The following is an 18,348-nucleotide window of genomic DNA, read 5'->3' as shown; positions in this document are numbered from 1 at the left end:
AAGTCTGACATTAAAAATGTTTAAATACAGTTTATCCTGTTTATTCAAAACACTACATTTTTGCAGATCCTCCTGATCCTCCGACAAGAGTCAAAATTGTTGATGTGTCCAAGGGCATTGTGACTCTGACATGGAAGCCACCAAAGAATGATGGTGGTGCACCTGTAACTCACTACAATGTTGAGCGTCTATGGTGGGATAGCAGTGGAAACCAGCAAGAGTCCTGGAGACAGTGTAACCGCCGTGATATTGATACCACCACCTTCAAAGTAGAGGATCTCCACCAGGGTGCTGAATATGAATTCCGTGTTAAGGCTGTGAATGAGGTTGGTGCCAGTAGACCGTCCTCTACGGCAGGACCCATCATTATAAAGGACCAGAACAGTGCGTACAAATATACAATATAATATACAAATAGCAATATACAATAAAGGAATTCCGTTAATTAGGGTTACATGGTGTACAAATTCATCTTTATTCCTTCACTTTTAGGGGCACCTTCCATTGAGCTTCCAGAATTCATGGAGGTTGAACAGGGTACAGATATTCATATTGTTGCTAAGATTAAGGGCTGTCCATTTCCAACTCTCACATGGCAGAAGGCTCCTCCTCACAAAAGTGAAAACAAGGTTGATGTTGAGTATGATGAACACATCAACAAACTTGTTTCTGATGATAGTTGCACACTGCTGATCCAGCAGGGCAAACGCTTAGATACTGCCCTCTACACTCTTATTGCCAGCAACAGCCTTGGCACAGTTTCCAAGGAAATGAGGCTTAATGTTCTAGGTAAATTTCGACAAAAAAAATTTTCATATGAAGAGATACAGGTGTTGTTGTCAGAAAAAAACCTTTTTATTCTTTTAAATAGGCCTTCCTGGGGCTCCTTCTGGACCTATCAAATTTGAGGAAATTCATGCTGAAAAGATAACACTTTCATGGCTGCCTCCTAAGGATGATGGTGGCTCCAAAATTACAAACTACACTATTGAGAGACGTGTTGTCAACAGGAAGTCTTGGATACCTGTCACTAGTGAACCCAAAGAGAGAATATTCACGGTCGACAATCTAATGCCTGGCCATGAGTACATTTTCAGGATTAGGGCTCAAAACAAGTATGGTGTTGGTGAGCCTCTTGATAGTGAACCTGAAGTAGCCAGAGATGTGTTCAGTAAGTATTAATTTGCATATTTAAAGTTTATCTAATTAGAGCCATGTTTTATGTTTAGATTACATTTATTTCACTTGATAACACTGATGTTATTGTATGTCTATTTTTAGAGCCACCTGGCCAATGTGACAAGCCAACACTTTCCAGCATCACAATAGACTCCATGACTGTGAATTGGGAAGAGCCAGACTCAGATGGAGGAACTCCAATTACAGGCTACTGGCTTGAGCGTAAAGAAACCACATCTAAACGCTGGAACAGAGTAACCCGTGATCCAGTCAGGCCAATGCCACTTGGTATATCACACAGAGTCACGGGACTCATTGAGGGATCTCAGTATTTATTCCGCGTGACAGCAATAAATGCAGCAGGATGTGGACCTCCAAGTGAGCCATCTGATCCAACATTTGCTAGAGAGCCAATAGGTAGGAAAACAATACAGTGTAAGATTCAATTTCATATCATTTTCTATGAATAGAGATTCAAACAATGACAAATCCATTTTCTTATAGCTCCTCCTTCACCTCCAACCCCCAAAGTCACGGACTGGACTAAGACTACAGCAGACTTGGAATGGATTCCACCGTTGAAGGATGGAGGTTCAAAGATCATGGGCTACCATGTTGAATACAAAGAGGAGGGCACAGAAGCATGGGTCAAGGTATATTTAAGATTTAATATTTAATATTTATGTGTACCCAAATTCATCTATACCTAAATATTTTAATTTCAGCAAAACATCGTTCATACATTCTTCATTCATTACAAAAAAATCTTCCTTCTGTTCCAGGCCAAAGACAAGGAAGTTAGAGGAACTAAATTTGTGGTCTCTGGACTGAAAGAGAATGCATTTTATAAGTTTAGAGTTTTGGCATTTAATGCAGCAGGTCTGAGTGAACCAGGTGAAGTTGCTGATGCTCTTGAAATGAAGGACCATATAAGTAAGTCTCAGTGATTTAACATTCTCCAAATTAAGTGTTATTTTATTGCTTGTGTGGGATTTATATGCAATAGGAATTTAATGAAAACATTTTTGCCATTTCAGTTTTGCCAGTCCTTGAGCTGGACATTTCAGTAAAGGAGAAGATGGTTATTCATGCAGGAGGTGTTATTCGTATCATTGCGTATGTGTCAGGCCAACCTCCACCTGTGATAACATGGAGCAGGGATGGGTATCCAGTCCCATCAGAAGCTGTTATTGAAACCACATCAATCAGCTGCTCCATGGTAATTAAAGATTGCACTAGGGCACAACAAGGTGTTTATACAATAACAGCCAAGAATGAGGGAGGAGAAGTGAAGAAGTCTGTTATTGTTGATGTTCTTGGTAAGTTAGAATTGTCAGACACAAATAATATACACATTACTGTGAAATAGCTACATTAGGGAAATTACTGTTTCTTATCTTATTTTGTTACTTTAGATATCCCTGGTCCAGTGGGGGCACCATTTTCAGCAGAAAACCTCACAAGTGATTCATGCAAACTGAACTGGTTTTTCCCTGATGATGATGGTGGATCTGCCATCTCCAACTACATAATTGAGAAACGTGAAGCTGATCACAAGGCTTGGACTTCTTGCTCCTATACAGCTGGCAGACAAAATGCTATAGTAAATAATCTGGTGCTTAAAAAGGCATATTTTTTCAGAGTTGCAGCTGAAAATGCAATTGGAGTAGGTCCTTTCTGCCAAACATCATGTGAAATTGTGATTAAAAATCGTATTAGTAAGTATTTTTCTTCGTTTTTCCTATTTTCCTGCTTTAAAAATAGCTTGAAACTATATTAAATGCTATTGTACAAATAAAATTCTGTATTGATGGTAGCTAATCATTATTTGACCTATTTTTGACTAGATGTTCCAGACCGTCCAGAAGAACTTGAGGTGACTGCCATCACCAAAGACTATATCAGTGTGACTTGGAAGCCACCTAAGCATGATGGAGGGTCTGAAGTGACATCCTACATTATTGAGGCTCGCATGATTGGCAAAGACAAGTTTGTCAGACTGACCAAAGAGACACTGATGGATAAGAAATACACTTATGATGGTCTTCGTGAAGGCGACACGTATGAATTCCGTGTCAGTGCAGTGAATGAAGTTGGCCCAGGCAAACCGTCCTTCTCCACTAAGCCAATTACATGTAAAAATGAACTTGGTGAGTGTTTTTTTTTTTTTTCTGCACTGTTCTTCATTTGGTACAACACATTACACTAAGTATTATCTTAGTGTTAATAATATGATTTGTTTTCTTTTTCCCATTTTAGAGCCCCCTACAATTGAGCTGGACTTCCGTGATAAGGTTGTTGTTCGTGTTGGTGAAAGCTTTGCACTCCAGGGACGGTATACTGGAAAACCAGCACCATCTGTCACCTGGTCAAAAGATGACAAGGAACTAAAAGCAGATGACCACATCAAGTTCAAAAACACTACTACCACAATGTGCCTGGGTATTATTAAAGCTCAGCGTGGACACAGTGGAAAATACTGCGTGACAGTTGAAAACTGTACTGGTGCTCGTAAAGGCATTTGTAATCTCACAGTTGCAGGTAAATCTCATGAAACAAGACAAAAGTTGACCAAATATAAATTGATATATGAATGTGAATACATATTTTGGACCCATCTTATGTTTTTGTATATTTTGTGTACTTTTAGATCGACCATTGCCTCCAGAGGGTCCAGTTGTATTTGAGGAAGTTCATAGAAATCATATGGTTATTTCCTGGAAGCCCCCTCTTGATGATGGTGGATGTGAAATTTCTAACTACATAATTGAGAAGAGAGATGTAAACAGGGACATGTGGACAGCTGTAACATCTGCCACCACAAAAACATATTGCAAAGTACCTAAACTTGTAGAAGGTCGTGAATACATCATGAGAATTAGTGCTGAGAACATGTATGGCATAAGTGACCCACTGGAATCAGAGGAGATGAAAGCTAAAGATCTATTCAGTATGTAAAAACACACAAAAAAATAGGCCATTAAAGCTGCAAAATTTTTATGTTTTGTTCCTGATATTCTTTCACCTTATTATAGGGGTACCCGAGGCACCTGAGCCACCCACTGTCAAAGACGTCTTCTATGATTCAGCACTGGTAATTTGGAACCGTCCTCGTGATGGTGGGAAGCCCATCACAAACTATATATTGGAGAGGAAGGAACCCTCAGCTAAGAGATGGTCTCGTGCAACCAGAGATCCAATCTACCCTGCTACACAGTATAGGGTACAAGAACTCGTTGACGGCTGTGAATATGAATTCCGTGTTATGGCAGAGAATGAAATTGGCACTGGAGATCCTAGCCTTCCCAGTAAACCTATTCTTGCTAAGGATCCCATTGGTAAGCCTTAATGATTTAATGATTCTTTTTCTTAATGCATATCAAGAAATAGAGCATTTGATAATTCTTTATTCACTTATTCCTTAATAGTTAAGCCAAGCCCGCCTGTTTTACCTGAAGCTGTTGACAAGACTAAAGACTCTGTAAGTCTCTCATGGCGTGTTCCTCGCCATGATGGTAAAGGAAAACTATTTGGTTACTTGATTGAGTATCAGAAGCCCGGTGCAATCGAATGGATCCAGGCAAATGAAACTCCTGAATCATGCCCAGACACCAAGTTTGTTGTGACAAATCTACCAGAAGGTGGAGAGTTTCTATTCAGAATTATGGCTGTGAATGCAGCTGGAAAATCTGAGCCTGCTTATGTCAAGGAACCAGTGAAGGTTCATGACAGACTTGGTAATTTCTTCCTTTTACTTTACATATTCAAAAAACAGTAGTGTTGAAAGGTAGCTGTTGTTTAATAATTAAACTTATTTAACTGAAGGTATGTTTATTTACATATTGGAAGGTAAAATAGTATTAGTAATTCCTATCCTTCTAATCTCAATTCTCATGCAGAGGAGCCAGAGTTGCTGTTAGATGCCAATATGGCACGTGACCACCTTGCCATGGTTGGGACAGACATCACACTTAGTGCCAAATTTAAGGGGATGCCAATTCCCACTGTCTCCTGGAAAAAGAATGATGGTGAAGTTCCAGCTCATTGTCTTATTGAGGTCACAGCAAGTGGAAGCAAACTTCACATTAAGAAGTGTACTCGTGCTGACTGTGGCAATTATACCATCACTGTCCAAAATGCTGCTGGAACGAAATCTGCTACATGCACTGTTCTTGCTCTTGGTATGAATGTTTTAAGAACAACACTTAACAGTAAATGCATGGTCTATAATCAATTTTTTTATATATATTTTATATATATATTTTTTTATTCAGATAAACCTGGACCACCAAGGAATTTTAAGATCTCTGAAGTCACAAGTGAGTCAGCTTATCTAACATGGCAAAAGCCAGAAGATGATGGTGGTGCCGTGATCTCCCACTATGTTGTACATAAAAAAGATGTAGCAGCTGAAAACTGGGTTCCAGTTTGTGCATCATCTAAAAAGCTTAGCCTTATGGCTTTATATCTGATGGAGGGAATTCAGTACCTCTTCAGAGTTGCAGCTGAGAATCAGTTTGGCAGGAGTGCATTTGTTGAAACCACCAAGCCCATCAAGGCAGTTGATCCACTTTGTAAGTATTAAATATAATATTACTTTTAACAGCTTGACTATACCCGTTTGCTAAATTAATTTGTATATTTTTACCTAAAGATCCGCCTGGTCCACCCAAGAATCTGCATCATGTGGATGCAGACAAAACAGAAGTATGGCTTCAATGGGAGTGGCCTGAACGCACAGGTGGTAGTGAGATCACCGGATTCATTGTTGAGCATCAAGAAGAAGGTTCAACTGACTGGGTGAACTTCAAGACTGTCAGCAACCCTCAGTGCCATGTTACAGGACTTGTGGAGGGCAAAACATACAGATTCCGTGTTAAATCACAAAATGCAATTGGCATTAGCCGACCAGACACCAGTGTGCCAATTACTTGCCAGGAAAAAACATGTAAGGCTTACACATATTATATTATATTATATTATATAAAAAATAACTGACAACATATTACATTTTATTATGCTCAGTGTTAATTAAAATATTTTTTTTCAGTGGCTCCAACTATTGAAGTTGATGTGAAGCTTATTGAGGGTCTTGTTGTGAAAGCTGGCAGTACAATAGTCCTCCCAGCGGTCATGCAAGGAATTCCTACTCCAACAGCCAAGTGGCAAAGTGAAGGAAATGAGCTTAAAACTGAGGGCAAATTTAATATCGTTACTGAAGGAAATTCAACTGTCTTGACTATTAGTGAATGTGTCAGAACTGACAGCGGAGAGTATGGTCTTACTGTGGCAAACCCTGCTGGAAGCAAGTCTGTTGCTCTACATGTTACAGTCCTTGATGTTCCATCTGCTCCAGTTGGTCCCGTAAATATCCTTGAGGTAACCCCTGATCATATGGTAATCCAGTGGCGTGCACCAAAAGATGATGGTGGCACACCTTTGATGAACTATATTGTAGAGAAGAAGGATGTCAAGAAGCCCTGGGAGCCATGGTCAGTTGTGAGTTCTGGAAGCACAAGTACAAAGGCCAAAGTCCCACGTTTGGAAAAGGGACGTGAATATATTGTACGTGTACGTGCTGAGAATAAAATTGGCATTGGTGCTGGCCTAGAAAGTCCTCCCACTATTGCCAAGCATATGTTTAATCCACCAGGTCCTCCTGGCCAACCAACATGTTCTGACATAACAGAAAATGCTGTAACACTGTCATGGACTGAACCAGAAACTGATGGTGGAAGTCCTGTGAGTGGCTACATTGTTGAGCGAAGGGAGATGACTGGTAAATGGATTCGTGTCAATAAAACACCAGTCTTGGATGTAAGATACAGGGTCTGTGGTTTGTTTGAGGGCAATAGCTATGAATTCAGAATATTTGCTGAAAATGTTGCTGGTGTAAGTGAGCCTTCATATCCATCAGACCCAATGAAAGCTAAACGCCCAGTTACTCCTCCGGGGCCTCCAAGTAACATTAAGCTTAAGGACTGGAGCAAGTCATATGCAGATTTGGTATGGACCAAACCTTCCAGAGACGGTGGCAGCCCCATCCTAGGCTATGTTGTTGAATGCCAGAAATCAGGTTCTGCAAAGTGGGATAGAATAAACAAGGATCTAATCAAATTTTGTGCATTTAGAGTTCCTGGACTTAGTGAAGGCACAGAGTACAGATTTCGTATTAGAGCCTCAAACAAGGTTGGAGATGGTGAGCCAAGAGAACTCACAGAAACTGTGCTTGCCAAAGACATTCTTGTTCCCCCTGATGTAACTGTTGATGTTGCTTGCCGTGACCTCATAACAGTTAGAGCAGGGCAAATCATCAACCTTGTAACCCGTGTTAAGGGCAGACCTGACCCTGAAATCACTTGGACTAAAGATGCAAGAGCTTTAGGGAGAGATAAACGCACTGAGATGAACAATAACTTCCCTCTTGTTGAGCTGGTAATTCTGGAAGCTGTTAGAGCTGACTATGGAAAATATGCAATTCAAGCAAAGAATAGCAGTGGTCAAGCACAAGCTACAGTTATTGTCAATGTACTTGATATTCCAGGAGCCTGTCAAAATTTAAAGGTTGCTTATGTGACTAAAGATTCGTGTATGGTTTCCTGGGAAAATCCAGAGGATAACGGTGGCACTGAAATTACTAATTATATAATTGAGTGCAGACAACCAAGTCAAAGAGGATGGACAGTTGTTTCTTCTGACTGCACCAAACGACTTTTAAAAGCTCCACTTGTTGAGAATTGTGAATATTTCTTCCGTGTGAGTGCAGAGAATAAAATTGGAGCTGGTCCACAAACAGAAACAAAAGCACCAATCCTTGCTGTTGATCCAGTTGAGAAACCTGGTGAGCCAGAAAACTTACAAATCGCTGAAATCGGCAAGACATTTGTCTTTCTTAAGTGGAAGAAACCAGAATACGATGGTGGTAGTCGTAACCTTGCTTACCATATTGAGAAGAAGCCTAAAGATGCAGATGATTGGGAACGATTACACAAAGGTGCTATAAAGGAAACCTATTTCATGGCTGACAGATGCATTGAGAACCAAATTTATCAATTTAGAGTTCAAACAAAGAATGAGGGAGGAGAGAGTAACTGGGTGACAACAGCTGAAGTTCTTGTAAAAGAGGAAGTTTTACAGCCAGAGCTCAAAGTCAAACTGGTGGGTGTTCTTGTTGTTAAAGCTGGAGATGCTGTTCCAATTGAGGCAGAGCTTATAGGTAAACCACAGCCTGATGTAAAATGGTCTAAAGAAGGTGACACTGCAGATATCACCAAAAGCCCAAGAGTACAAGTTGAAACTGGCACTAACTTCACAAAATTCCTGCTCACAAATTCAAGACGTGGGGATACTGGAAAATACATAATTACTGCAACAAATACTGCTGGAACCTGCTCTGCTGAGGCCAAGGTGAATGTTCTTGACAGACCAGGTCCTATTAGAGACCTGATAGTGTCAGAGATTTCTGTGGACAGATGTAAGCTTACATGGGAGATCCCAGAAGATGATGGTGGTTGTGAGATTTATAACTATATCATAGAAAAATGTGAGACAAAGAGAGGGGTATGGTCAATTCATTCAGCAGCTATTATTACCAATTCAGCTAAAGTTACTCGCCTTATCGAAGGAAATGAATACATCTTCCGAGTGAGAGCTGAGAACAAGATGGGTGCTGGCCCAGCTGTTGAAACTGAGTCGATTGTTGCAAGAACCCAATTCAGCAGACCAGGTGCACCTGATGCTCCAGAAGTTACCAAAATTACAAAAGATGAAATGGTTGTTATGTGGTGTGCTCCTGATAATGATGGCGGAAAACCTATAACTGGTTATATTCTTGAGAAAAAAGAAGAGCATGCCATTCGGTGGGCCCCTGTTGTGAAGTCCCCAATTGCCGGGACACAGATGACTGTTACAGGTTTACTGCCTAATCATGAATACCAGTTCCGTGTCAGGGCTGAAAATGAAATTGGAGTTGGAGATGCAAGCAAGCCATCGAGATCATTCACTGCAAGGGATCCAGTTGGTATGTCCTATTACAGTAAAATGTTTGTTTGTTTTTTACTTGTATTCACAGGAAAATGTATTTGTTTTTCAATTTGCAGAGCCTCCTGGTCCTGTTAGTAACTTAAAGGTGGCTGACAGCTCAAAGACATCAATTACTCTTGCATGGACAAAGCCTACATATTATGGAGGTGCTCCTCTTATTGGATACGTTGTTGAGCTAAGAGTCAAGGGAGCAGGCAAGAAGGGAGATGAAGGCTGGAAAAGGTGCAATGTTGCTGCCCAGTTGATCGGAACAGAATTCACTGTCTCAAGCCTGGATGAGAAGCTTGAATATGAATTCCGTGTTTCTGCACAAAATCAGGTTGGCTTGAGTCAGCCAACTAATCTTGGGGAAGCTGTGACACCAAGAGAAGTCTTGGGTGAGTTTCCATAGACTACGCTTAAACTTTATCAGCAACATTCCTTCCTAATGCCTTGTTTTTTATCTTTTTTTCACAATCTTTAGAGGCCCCTGAGATAGATTTGGATGCAGAACTGAAGAAGGGTGTTACTGTTAGAGCTGGCTGCCCAATTAGATTAGTTGCCACAATTAGAGGCAGACCCGCTCCCAAGGTTTTATGGAGGAGAATGGGAAAAGATAATGTTGTTCAGAAGGGCCATGTTGATCTCATTGACACTATGACATTCCTTGTTATCTCTGAATCTACTCGTGATGATTCAGGAAAATATTCATTGACTGTATCCAGTACAGCTGGAGAGAAGGCAGTGTTTGTGAATGTCAAAGTACTTGGTAAGTAAAAAAACAAGCTGCCATTTTTTCATGTTTCAGTCACATGATTTATTTCTGCTCATATGGCATATTTTAAAAAATGTTAAATGAGTGTAAAAAATTATATGGCTGAAACGAATGAAAATATATTAATGTGTGAAAATACATAAATTATCTAACTTTTCAATATATATATATATATATATATATGTATATGTATATGTATATATATATATATATATATAAATGTATATTTTTATTTTCAAAACAGATACACCTGGACCTGTTGTTGGACTTGAGGTTGCTGACATCACAATGTCATCTTGCAACCTCACATGGTCTCCACCTGAAAGTGATGGTGGCAGTAACATCACTCATTACATTGTTGAAAAACGAGAAATTGATCGCAAGACTTGGGCAACAGTGAAAGCTAATGTTGATAACACCACATTTAAAGTTACCAATCTCGTCCCTGGAACAGAGTATTACTTCAGGGTCATTGCTGTAAATGAGTATGGTCCTGGGGTCCCAAGGGTTACAGCAAAATCCTATCTGGCCTCTGATCCTATCAGTAAGTGAATACTTATTTAGAACAATTTTGGGGCTTTTAGAATTCTTGTTAAAAGGGTATTTCTATAACTATTGTGTCTTTTTCCCTCAAGGCAAGCCTGACCCACCACAAAAGGTTGATGTTCTGGAGATTACTAAGAACAGTGCAACTGTGGGATGGGTGAAACCAATGCGTGATGGTGGGGCTAAAATTGATGGCTACATTATTGAATATCTTGAGCTTCCAGTGCCTAAACCTCCCAAGATACCAGTAGTGGCTGAAGGTGAGGTTGAGCCGGGTGTAGAGCCAGTGGCTCCGCCCCCACCTGAACCTGTGGTGGAGGAAGAGAAGGAGGAGAAAAAGGAAGAATGGACGCCGTACACAGTCGTAAAAGATTTAAGCATCTCTGTTGCTGGATTAAAGGAGGGAAGAAAATATCGCTTCAGAGTGGCAGCAAAAAATGCCATGGGATCCAGTCTTCCCACAGAGACCAGAGAAGCTTATGAGATAAAAGAGCAGATGTGTAAGTTATTAAATCATATATAACTCAAACATATTTTGAACTAAATTTCCATTAAAAATCTGTCCAATCTTGTTCTTTTTTTTCCCAGTGGAGCCCAAAATCCTCATGCCTGAGCTTGTCACTGCAAAGGCAGGAGCAAAACTGAGGGTTGAGGCTCTTGTATCTGGAAAGCCAGCACCAGCATGCCAATGGAAACGAGGAGAAAATAATATAGTCCCATCAAGCCGTCTTGCGGTGCACAAATCTCAAAACATGTGTGTGCTCATCATTAAGGATGTTTCACGACAAGACAGTGGGGATTACAGCCTTGTTGCTGAGAACAGCACTGGAAAAGTTGACCAGACTTTGAAAATCATTATCAGAGGTTAGAACTTATAATTTTACATGATGACCTTGATAATAATATGTTATGTGAACATTCAGTTAATTTTCCAACAAACATTCTTATGTTTCAGATATTCCTGGACCAGCTGAGCCACCATTTGAGATCAGTGACATAGATTCTGATGCCTGCACACTCTCTTGGAACAAACCAACTGAAGATGGTGGTAGCAATATCACCAATTATGTGGTTGAAAAGTGTGATGTAAGCAGAGGTGACTGGGTTACTGCTCTTTCCAGCTGTGGCAAAACTGGCTGCAGAATCGGAAAGCTTATTCCTGGAAAGGAATATATTTTCCGTGTTCGTGCTGAGAACAGATTTGGTATTTCAGACCCCCTGTCATCTGAAAGGATGGTTGCTAAGTTCCCCTTCAGTAAGTTGAAAAACATGCATGAGCATCATCTGTCAACATGCAACAGATAATAAAAATGGTGTGGCCTGTTTTTTAGTGTTTAACAATTGAATATTTTTTAGATGTTCCTGGTGAACCTTTGAACTGCCGCATCAACAAGGTGAACAAGGACTGCATGTTTGTGGCATGGGATAAGCCTGAGTCTGATGGTGGCAGTCCAGTTACTGGATACTACATTGAACGCAAAGAGAGGAACAGTCTCCTTTGGGTTAAGGCTAATGATTCTGTTGTTCGCACAACTGAATATCCTTGTGCTGGCCTAATTGAGGGTCTGGAATACACTTTCAGAGTGTCTGCTATAAACCGAGCTGGTCAGGGCAAACCAAGCAAGAAAACAGAGTTTATCACAGCAAGAACACCTGTTGGTATGTGCATCTAAAATTAAATGAATTCTTAGGTATAAATGTCTGCATATTAGATGATTATGTTCTATGTTTGTCTGTTGTTGTTGTTTATTTTTTTTTTAATTGTAGATGCTCCTGGAAAACCAGAGGTGCTTGACGTGACTAAGAACTCAGTTACATTGGTTTGGACAAAACCAAAGAATGATGGTGGAAGCAAGATAATTGGATACTATGTTGAAGCAATGAGGCTTCCAGGAGACAACTGGGTGCGTTGCAATACAAGTAGTCAAAATGTGCCTCGTGAGGAGTACACTGCAACTGGGTTAGAAGAAGGTGCTAAGTACCAGTTTAGGGTAATTGCCAAGACAGCAGTTAACATTAGCAGGCCGTCTGAAATCACTGACCCGATTCTGGTGTCTGCAGAAAATGGTATGCATTTTAATGTTTTGTAAATGTTTTTTAAATGGTTGTGCTGTCAACTGCTATTTTTCTTACTGATTTTCTCTCATGTTTGCTTATCTATAGTACCACCAAGAATAGAGCTTTCAATACAGATGAAAAAAATGGTGCCAGTAAAGGCTGGATCAGATGTTTTCCTTGAAGCTGAAGTTTTTGGCAAACCAATGCCCAAGGTTACATGGAGCAAGAATGGAGAAGTGTTGAAAGCTGACAAAGAATTCAAGATGTCTCAAAAGAGACACCTCTTTTCTCTGAGCCTTGATGCAGTTACTAAACTTCATACAGGAAGTTATGGAATTCTTGCAGTAAATGCAAGTGGTTCTACAACTGCAGAAATAAAACTCAATGTTTTAGGTGAGTAAAATTATAATTGTATTCCTAATCTAAATTGTCACCAAGATGAGATATAGGATATTTGTGTCTCCTTTTGTCAAAATAATGATCATATATCCCCCTTACACAGATATACCTGGCCCACCAGCCTCTATGAAGTTTGATGAGGTACTTTCAGAGCAGATCAGGTTGAGCTGGGAGGCTCCACTTGCAGATGGAGGTTCTCCAATTACAAATTATGTTGTTGATAAACGTGAGACAAGCAGGGCTAACTGGGCCCAAGTTTCTGCCAAAATCAGTGGTGATACAAAAGAATGTTTAGTGGAGAGACTGATTGAGGGGCACGAATATCAGTTCCGCGTTCGTGCCGAGAACCGCTATGGTACTGGTGATGGCATCATATCGGATCCTGTTGTTGCAAGAAATCCATTCAGTAAGACTTTGCTATCGGTCTATGTATTTTATCTCTTGGATATACTGTAAATACTGTAGAGCTTCTTTGACAATATCTGCATTGTAAAAAGAAGTATATAGGTAATGGTGACTTTATATAATTTCTGTGTTGTAATGTGCTTGTCATTTATAGCTGTTCCTGGAGCATGTGACCCACCGGTCCTTACAAACATCACAAAGGAGCGTATGACTATAAGCTGGAAGGAACCATCTGATGATGGAAAATCCCCTATCCTTGGATACATAGTCGAGAAACGTGAGACCAAGGAAATTAACTGGACTAAACTGAACAGAAAACCCTTGCTGGAGAGAACACTTGAGTTTGGAGGTCTCTCTGAGGGAGTGCAGTATGAGTTTAGAGTCATTGCTGTTAATAAAGCTGGCCTTGGCAAACCTAGTGAACCATCTAATGCCACCTCTGCTCTTGATCCTTTGTGTGAGTATAAGAGGCTGTTTACAGTACAATATCTTGTATATTTAGGAATATTCACAAGCATACAGTATATAAATACCTCTTAAAATGTATTTACAGATCCTCCAGGCCCACCCATTTCTCCCAAAGTTATAGACACGACTAGCAGCGCAATTAGACTAACTTGGACTAAGCCTGCAAATGATGGTGGTACTGAAATTTTGGGATACCTTGTCGAATGCAAGAGAACTAATACAACAGACTGGATAAGATGCAACGTACCCAAGAACCTTCAGGAAACAAATTATGTTGTGACTGGACTCTTGCAGAACTCAGAGTACCAACTTCGTGTTACTGCTGTAAATAAAGTTGGATTCAGCCAGCATTGTGAAGTTCCTGAAAAACATGTTGCCAAGGATGTTTTTGGTAAAAAATGTTAATTACATATTTTCTTAAATCTCCTTTAATTCTGGTCATAAAATATATAATTAAAATATTGTGTAACTTATGCCTGCAATATATAAATGTATGTATTCTGTTATTCTAGCTGCTCCTGAGGCTGAGCTTGATGCTGAGTTGAAGGACACTGTGGTGCTCACGGCTGGCAGTAAAATGAAACTTCATGCCATAATTAAGGGTCGACCAGTCCCCAGGGTGACCTGGGCCAAGATGAACACCAACATTAAAGACAGACATGGAATCATAATCAAGACAACAGACACCGATACATTGGTTTATGTTGATAAAGTCAATAGATATGATGCAGGCAAATACATTCTGAATCTTGACAGTGTAAGCGGAATGAAGATGTACACCATTATTGTCAAAGTCCTTGGTGAGTTCTAAGAGGTCTTTTATATATATATATATATATATATATATATATATATATATATATATATATATATATATATATATATATATATCTCCGTTTATAGTTTCATATTTCTATACTATAGTTTATAGTATTAATATTTATATTATCTAGTAATTATCTCTCTTTTGACACTAAACAGATACTCCTGGACCTCCACTGAATCTGATGATAAAAGAGACATCAAAGGACAGTGCCTCCATCCTATGGGATGCACCTCTAATTGATGGTGGAAGTGAGATTACAGGTTACATTGTTGACAAAAGAGATGCAGAAAGGAAAGCATGGTCAAATGTTTCAAGCACTTTCGATAAAACATATTTCAAGATTGATGGTTTAGAAGCTGGAAGATCTTATTGTTTCAGGGTTCTGGCTCAAAATAAGTATGGCATTGGTGAGCCATGTGAAACTGTGGATGCTGTTAGAGCTTCTGGTGAGTGAAGATAATTTTTGATTATGTAATCTTCAACTGCAGAAAAAAATTCAATGCATATTTTATAATAACACTGCTCATATTTATTATCGAATAAACTATATTCCAGAACAACCTGGACCAGTTATGGACTTCAAGACCTTGCTGGTAACCAAGGACTCTTGTACACTTTCCTGGAAAAAGCCCATCAGTGACGGAGGAAGCCGCATAATAGCATATGTGCTAGAGGTCCTTAATGGCGAAGACAAATGGAAGGAGCTTCTTAGATCAAAGAACATGCAATATAGTGCAAAGGACATTACTGAAGGAAGGGAATACAAATACAGAGTTAAAGCAACAAATGATTCTGGAGATGGTCCTGTGAAAGAACTCTCTGTGATTGCTAAAGATGTCAATGGTGAGATTTCTAAATCTGTATTTGTAATTTTTTTTTGCCTTTGAGCTCTCTCTCTCTCTGGTATTTTGTGTTTTAAATCTGCTCCCTGTTAATTATTTTTCTATATTATTATAGTTTCTCCAAGCTGTGACTTGCGAGAGTTGCCCAACTTGAACTATATCGCAAAAGAAGGAAGCAACGTTCGTCTCAAGATTCCTATTAGTGGAAAGCCTGTCCCTGTTGTCACATGGAAGAAGGGAGAGGATGAAAATCTCACAGACACAGGAAGAGTGTGTGTAGAATCAACAGCAGTAAACACAACTCTTATGATACGTGACTGCCAAAGGACAGATGCCTCAAAATACACCATCACTCTTCGCAATGCTGCTGGAACAAAAGAGTCCACAATTTTTGTCAGAGTTGTTGGCAAGCCTGGAATTCCAGCTGCACCAGTAAAGTTCAAGGAAGTGACCGCAGATGGTGCAACCTTAAAATGGGGTGTTCCTAAAGATGATGGTGGATCAGAAATTACCAACTACATTCTTGAGAAACGTGATTCCATTACAAACATGTGGGTTACTGTGTCTTCATCTGTGGACACAAACAGTTTCAGAGTGACTGGTCTCCATGAGGGAACTGAGTACATCTTTAGGATTAGTGCAGAAAACAAATATGGAATTGGTGAGGGCCTCAAATCAGAGCCTATGGTTGCCAAGCATCCATTCAGTGAGTTGATTTTAAATACGTTATTGTCAATATAGCTAAGATACTGTAGTCAATATCAAAGTGTGAAAATCTCACTTTCTGACTCGTGATTACTTCATCAGATGTTCCAGATTCACCTCCACCCCCTCAAGTCATGAGTATGTGTCATGATTCAGCAACACTTGCATGGTTTGATCCAAGGAAAACCGGAGGATCACCAATCACAGGTACAGAAATAATTCAATATAAGACAGTAACCTTTTCATCAAGACAATGCTTTTTTTCATTGAAATATATTTAGAAGTGAAACAATACCACAGCAATTGGATATATCAACAGTATTTTTATTTAACTATTTTATACTTCAGTTTTATATTAGTGTTATTATTATTTATTTATTTAAAAAAAAATTGGGTTACAGGTTATCATGTTGAATTCAAGGAAAGAAACAGCATGTTATGGAAAAGAGCGAACCCAACTGCTTTGAAGATGAGAGATTTCAAAGTGACAGGCTTAACTGAGGGTCTAGAATATGAGTTCAGAGTTATGGCTATTAATCTGGCTGGTGTTGGTAGACCAAGTCCTGCCACTGAGCCAATGGTTGCCTTGGATGCAATTGGTAAGTAAAGCTTATTTCAAATACTTGAGACTTATATAATCCCTGATTATACACCCTACTTTGAGTAAGGTTAATTTCGAATAAATTAACATTGTTCGTTATAGATGCACCTGGCAAACCTGATGTGATTAGCATCACTAGAAGCACTGTTACACTTCAGTGGACTGAGCCTCAATATGATGGTGGACACAGGCTTACAGGCTACATTGTTGAGAGACGTGATCTCCCAGCAAAGGTCTGGGTAAAGGCTAATATAATAAATGTTGTGGACTGTGCATATACTGCAGCAGACTTGCAGGAGGGTTGCAAGTATGAATTTAGAATCCGGGCAAAGAATGCAGCGGGAGCAATAAGTCCACCCTCCGAACAGACTGATACCCTTGTGTGCATGGATGAATATGGTAAGACTAAATTACATTTTCTATTTCATACATCTTGAGTAACTGAAGTACCATGTCAACTAACCTAGGAAATTGTGCTGATTAGTTTGTTATTATTTTGCAGCGGCACCAACCATTATAATTGATCCAACAGTCAAGGAGGGGCTAACTGTCAAAGCTGGAGATACTATTGTAATTACTGCAACAAGCATTCTGGGCAAACCTCAGCCAACCTCTGTGTGGTCAAAGGGTGGAAAGTATTTCAAGCCATCAGATGTGTGCCAGATAGAAACTATGCCTTCTTCTTCTACTCTTTCTATCAAATATGCAAGTCGGAAGGATTCAGGAGAGTATACAATTACAGCAAGTAACCCATTTGGTGTGAAAGAAGAAAATGTGAAAGTAACAATTTTAGATGTTCCTGGTCCTCCAGGGCCAGTTGAAGCAAGTGGAATTTCATCTGAAAAGGTCACTTTGACATGGACACCACCTCATGAGGATGGAGGATCTACGATTAAATACTATACTTTGGAGAAAAGAGAAACAAGCCGTCTCCTTTGGACCATTCTTGCTGAAAAGGTTATTGACTGCCACTTTGTTGCCAATAAGCTTATCCAGGGAAATGAGTACATCTTCAGAGTTTCTGCTGTCAACAGTTCTGGAACTGGAGATGCTTCCCATTCTGAACCAGTGAAAATGGTGGATAGCTATGGTATGGTTAAAAAACCTCATTCTCTCATATTATTTACATAATGTTCTTTTGTGTGATGTTTTATAGCTGTAATGTAAATGCAATACGATTCTCAAGAGACAAATTACTTATTTCAGGTCCCCCTGGTCCGCCAGCTAAACCAGAAGTTGAAAATGTTGGAGGAAATTCTGTTACCATTGCTTGGAAAAGACCAGCTGATGATGGTGGAAGTGATATAATGGGCTACATGGTTGAAAGGAAAGAAAAGAAGGGCATGAGATGGGCCCGAGCATCAAAGAAAACAATTGCTGAACTCCACTTTGAAGTCAAAGGGCTAAAAGAGGGCGTTGAATATGAATTCAGAGTAACTGCTGAGAATAAATCTGGTTTCGGTGAGCCAAGTGAACCTTCAATGCCAGTGAGGACAAAGTTTGTTGCTGGTAAGTAAAGTTA

At 39.7% G+C, this 18,348-nt stretch overlaps 1 protein-coding gene across 1 annotated transcript in view; it reads left to right on the top strand.

Moving 5' to 3' along the window:
* The window catches only part of ttn.1 (titin, tandem duplicate 1), a 140,520-nt gene that overhangs the window by 78,799 nt on the left and 43,373 nt on the right, over positions 1–18,348 (top strand). Inside the window, exons 131-168 of the mRNA XM_059500462.1 lie at positions 67–384; positions 493–789; positions 872–1,171; positions 1,282–1,596; positions 1,684–1,832; positions 1,962–2,112; positions 2,217–2,498; positions 2,595–2,897; positions 3,027–3,329; positions 3,439–3,720; positions 3,830–4,129; positions 4,215–4,517; positions 4,608–4,916; positions 5,079–5,360; positions 5,454–5,753; positions 5,834–6,127; positions 6,230–9,199; positions 9,279–9,599; positions 9,686–9,970; positions 10,221–10,520; positions 10,612–11,022; positions 11,111–11,386; positions 11,478–11,777; positions 11,879–12,181; positions 12,290–12,589; positions 12,686–12,973; positions 13,083–13,385; positions 13,539–13,841; positions 13,938–14,243; positions 14,365–14,652; positions 14,834–15,124; positions 15,234–15,521; positions 15,636–16,226; positions 16,328–16,432; positions 16,627–16,824; positions 16,929–17,225; positions 17,329–17,916; positions 18,033–18,335. Coding sequence (XP_059356445.1) covers positions 67–384; positions 493–789; positions 872–1,171; positions 1,282–1,596; positions 1,684–1,832; positions 1,962–2,112; positions 2,217–2,498; positions 2,595–2,897; positions 3,027–3,329; positions 3,439–3,720; positions 3,830–4,129; positions 4,215–4,517; positions 4,608–4,916; positions 5,079–5,360; positions 5,454–5,753; positions 5,834–6,127; positions 6,230–9,199; positions 9,279–9,599; positions 9,686–9,970; positions 10,221–10,520; positions 10,612–11,022; positions 11,111–11,386; positions 11,478–11,777; positions 11,879–12,181; positions 12,290–12,589; positions 12,686–12,973; positions 13,083–13,385; positions 13,539–13,841; positions 13,938–14,243; positions 14,365–14,652; positions 14,834–15,124; positions 15,234–15,521; positions 15,636–16,226; positions 16,328–16,432; positions 16,627–16,824; positions 16,929–17,225; positions 17,329–17,916; positions 18,033–18,335 — 14,103 coding nt within the window. The remainder of the gene's footprint in view (positions 1–66; positions 385–492; positions 790–871; positions 1,172–1,281; positions 1,597–1,683; positions 1,833–1,961; positions 2,113–2,216; positions 2,499–2,594; positions 2,898–3,026; positions 3,330–3,438; positions 3,721–3,829; positions 4,130–4,214; positions 4,518–4,607; positions 4,917–5,078; positions 5,361–5,453; positions 5,754–5,833; positions 6,128–6,229; positions 9,200–9,278; positions 9,600–9,685; positions 9,971–10,220; positions 10,521–10,611; positions 11,023–11,110; positions 11,387–11,477; positions 11,778–11,878; positions 12,182–12,289; positions 12,590–12,685; positions 12,974–13,082; positions 13,386–13,538; positions 13,842–13,937; positions 14,244–14,364; positions 14,653–14,833; positions 15,125–15,233; positions 15,522–15,635; positions 16,227–16,327; positions 16,433–16,626; positions 16,825–16,928; positions 17,226–17,328; positions 17,917–18,032; positions 18,336–18,348) is intronic.

Source organism: Carassius carassius, chromosome 19, assembly GCF_963082965.1.
Source record: "Carassius carassius chromosome 19, fCarCar2.1, whole genome shotgun sequence".
Classification (NCBI taxonomy): domain Eukaryota; kingdom Metazoa; phylum Chordata; class Actinopteri; order Cypriniformes; family Cyprinidae; genus Carassius; species Carassius carassius.
This window is presented reverse-complemented; position numbering and strand designations above follow the sequence as displayed.